This window comes from Humulus lupulus, chromosome 4 (genome assembly GCF_963169125.1).
Source record: "Humulus lupulus chromosome 4, drHumLupu1.1, whole genome shotgun sequence".
In the NCBI taxonomy this organism is placed as follows: Eukaryota; Viridiplantae; Streptophyta; class Magnoliopsida; order Rosales; family Cannabaceae; genus Humulus; species Humulus lupulus.
The window spans coordinates 85,588,265-85,591,990 of NC_084796.1; the positions used below are offsets into that span (position 1 = coordinate 85,588,265).

At 44.5% G+C, this 3,726-nt stretch overlaps 1 protein-coding gene across 1 annotated transcript; it reads left to right on the plus strand.

Annotated features, from left to right (window-relative positions):
* Positions 1-2,161: 2,161 nt before the first annotated feature.
* LOC133832347 (uncharacterized) lies at positions 2,162-2,716 on the plus strand. Its single transcript, XM_062262706.1, has one exon. The coding sequence runs from the start codon at positions 2,162-2,164 to the stop codon at positions 2,714-2,716; it is 555 nt and encodes a 184-aa protein (XP_062118690.1).
* The last annotated feature ends 1,010 nt before the right edge of the window (positions 2,717-3,726 follow it).

Genomic DNA, 3,726 nt, shown 5'->3' on the forward strand with positions numbered 1-3,726 from the left:
AACAGTGCGCATAGAACCTAGTGTTTTTCTTAGAATGTTGCTGGTCGTATAAAAGCTTAACTTTTATACATGAGCGACGTTATTCCAACTTCCACACTTCCTGGTCTTTTGGCTGTAGATTCTCATCTCCCCTTCTCTGCTCGCATATTTTTATGTACGATTCGTGGGGAGGTGAGAGGCCAATCGACGATGACCTACTTGCCCAGCTTCTCGAGGACGAAGAACAGTCGTCGTTGATAATCCAAGAAATTCCTTTCTCTCGCAACCCTTCAGATAATCCCTCGACCAGCCTACAAAACATGGGTCGAGTAAAACATACTGCTCAAAAGAAAAAGAAAACAACCCCTTCTTCTACCAAACAGCCTGCTCCTCAAGCTGAAAATCCTTCGACCAGACCTCCACCCAAAAACACATCCCAGCCAGGAATCCAAACAAAAGCCCAACTTCGAGATGCCCTTCGACCAGAGGTCGAATGTTACGTGGTACCTCCTAGCCACATTACCATTAGGATGGTAGGGAACTATCTCAAAAAGTACGGACTTTCTGGGATATCCCTAACTAAACCTTCCATCGACCAGCGAGCGAACCTGCCTGGGGGCGCCTGGTCGAGATTCCATATTGAGGCAGGGGAAACCCTGACTCTTCATCCATTCTTCCAGGGGGTGGCCAACTATTTCGAGGTCACCCCCTTCCAAATCACCTTAAACAGATTTAGGATGATTTCTGCTCTCTATATCCTCTACAGCCACAAGAAGTGGCCTGTGCCTACATCGCATGAGATCAATTACTTGTTTGATCTCAAGTCCAACCCCAACCATAACAATATGGGGTTCTTCCACTTCTATCACAAGGAATTGGCTCTCACCTTCCTGAGTGAGACTACCTACAAGTCCAATGTAGGAAAGTACTTCCAAGAGTACTTCTTAACAATTGACCTGGTCGCCAACAATCTGGCCTTCACCCAAGGAGGTAATTTCTTTTATCCTCTGATCGCTTACTTTCCTTTAGTTTTTCTGTACATTCTTTAGAATCTTAGTGGTCTTCAGGTCCATGGCGTCGACCAGCTCCTACTCCAGAAATGGAGGTACGAGCAACCTCCCTAGCCAGCATGACAAACATAGAAAAAAGTGTTAAAGAGCTGGTCACAGAAGCCAATTTGAGACTGGTAGGCCTTTTGGCCCCTCACCAAGACGTGAGGGAATCAACTGCGGGGAGTGCCACTGGTGGAGAAGTTCCCGACCAGAACCAAGATGTGTCACAACCTTCAAGAAGGCCAACGGGAGTGACCATTAGGGAACCCTCCAGCACCGCGCGAGCAGCTACCGCCCCTGCTCCTTCAAGAAAGGGTAAAAAGAAGGTTCACAAACACCATGCGCCTATTCTCGAATCTTCATATGAGAACAGTACTGTCTTCTCACTTTTAGATAGTTTTCCCATTCCCTATCATTTATTTGATGGGGAAGACAACTTTAAGTACACACCCAATTTAAATTCAGATTTCTTCCAGGCAGTGAGTGAGTGTAGCGGTAGTACAGTTAATAATGTAGTGACCAGTAGTTGTAGCTCGGGTATTTTACTTATGATTTCCTTGCTCTTATTTCCTTGATGTAGTGAGTACATCTATTCATATTGTCTAATTGTTCGTATGTTTTCTTACTTGCAGATATGTTCGACCTCTACAGCGCACCTGCCGCACCTTCGAGCAGGACACACCAAGGGGAAAGTAACAAGAATCCCCCATCCAAAAGAGCTCGAACTGGGGACTCTCCAGCAGTAGTTCCTTCAAAGGAAACAACACCCCCTCCATCGCCTCTCGAGCAGATGTCTCCCCCAGCACCGGTCAACCAGAACCCTCCTCCACCAGCACCTACTGACCAGACTCCTCCCGGCCAAACTGGAGATGTCCTGAAAAATGTCGTGGTGAGCTCGGCCAAAGAGAGAATGACCAAACTCTCAAGGCACAAATACAGCCAAGAGGCCATTGTCAGCACAGAATCCATGGAGGTCGACCAGATAATCATCCGAGCGCTGAACAAGATAGCCAGTATAAGCTGTTATCTGTTGCTGAGCTTTATTTATTTATCCTTGTCGTTTTCTGCCATCACCTTATCTTTTTGTCGGATCGCAGGGAATGCTGACTATGACTGCGAGCTGGCACCACATGGGGACTTTGGTTACTCAACTCAAAGAATCCGACGCCAAGAATGCTGAGGAGGTCAAGGTACTCGAGGGGAAAAATGTAGAGCTGCTCGATCAGAACAATAAGATAGTCGAAGAACTGAAGACATTCCAAATTGCCCTGACCAAAGCCATTGTGGATAAGGAGAAGTTCAAGGAGTCTTATAAGCTTAACTTCCAGGAGGCCAAGAAGCTTGAGGAGGAGCTGATCACTAGCAGGAAGGAAAACGAAGGGCTGGAGGGGCGCATTAAAGAGCTTGAGGAGGCCAACGCCAGCAACTTGGAGAGGTATAAGGGAACCACCTCTAATTGCTTCTATGCATTTTGGAAACACAACTGCGAGGCCAACTTCAACTATCTTTTCGGGCGCATGAGGCAAACTAAAATAGCCCGGTGCCTTGCTCGTCTGGTGGAAGAGGAGAGAGCAAAAATCCCAGCCTCCCCCAGGTCTCCTTGGCCACGGACATTGAAGGCACGGAAGTGGAAGCTGGGGCCTCTGTCAACCAGCCAACTCCTCAGGACCCTAATTGCTTCATAGTTATCTTGTTTTTCTTTCTTTTTAACCTGTAGTTTTAAGACACATGAACTACGGTTTATGATGTCAAGACAATTTTTATTGCTGCATGGGCAGCTTTCCTTTTAATAGACAATTACATCCGAGCAGTGACTGCTCACGGTGTAAAGGATTTCACTTTTGATATTATAATATTTGCATTTTATTATAACATCTATTTGCATGACCAAACTTAGCATAGCACTTTGGTTTGATTTAACAAAATAACAAAATTTTGAAAAATACTCTAAGTACCGTAGCATGCTTTCACTTATTTTGCTCGTGTGTTTACATACATGTTGATATGTTTTGCTTACTAGATACCTTATATGCCCCCCAAGTGATTGAGGAGCTTTAGGACCCCGGTCACTTGCCTTGACCAAAACCTGTTCGAACATTTCTGCTCGTAATAGAGATTTTAGAATGATAATATAGCAAAACAACACACGTAATGAGCAAATGCTTGTAATAAATACAATAGTTTGGCAAGATTGACTGGCTGCGCACAGTCCCTTTTATTTCTCATAATAGATGGACAATCATGTCTGTACGAGTGATCAAGAATATGATCTTACACTTATAAGCGATCAGTCACCAGAATGACTAACCCGTGTTCATAAACTTGTAAAATGTAAAATTAATACAAGCCAATTCTTTAAGAACAATTGTTTATTGATAGTACTTGCGTAGGTGTTCTCCATTCCAATAGTGAGGAATAAGATCTCCATTTAAGCGAGCAAGTTTATAAGTGCATGGATGGAGGACTTCTTCGATTTGGTACGGTCATTCCCAGTTAGGTCCGAGTACTCCAGCAGCTTGATCGCGGGTGTTAAGAAAAACTCTTCTAAGTACCGGATCTCCCACGTTAAATTTTCTTTCACGTACTTTAGAGGTGAAATACCGAGCGACCTTTTGCTGGTAAGCTGCTACTCTGAGTTGGGCTTGCTCGTACTTTTCGTCAACCAAATCCAAAGATTCCATTAATAAGTGGCTAT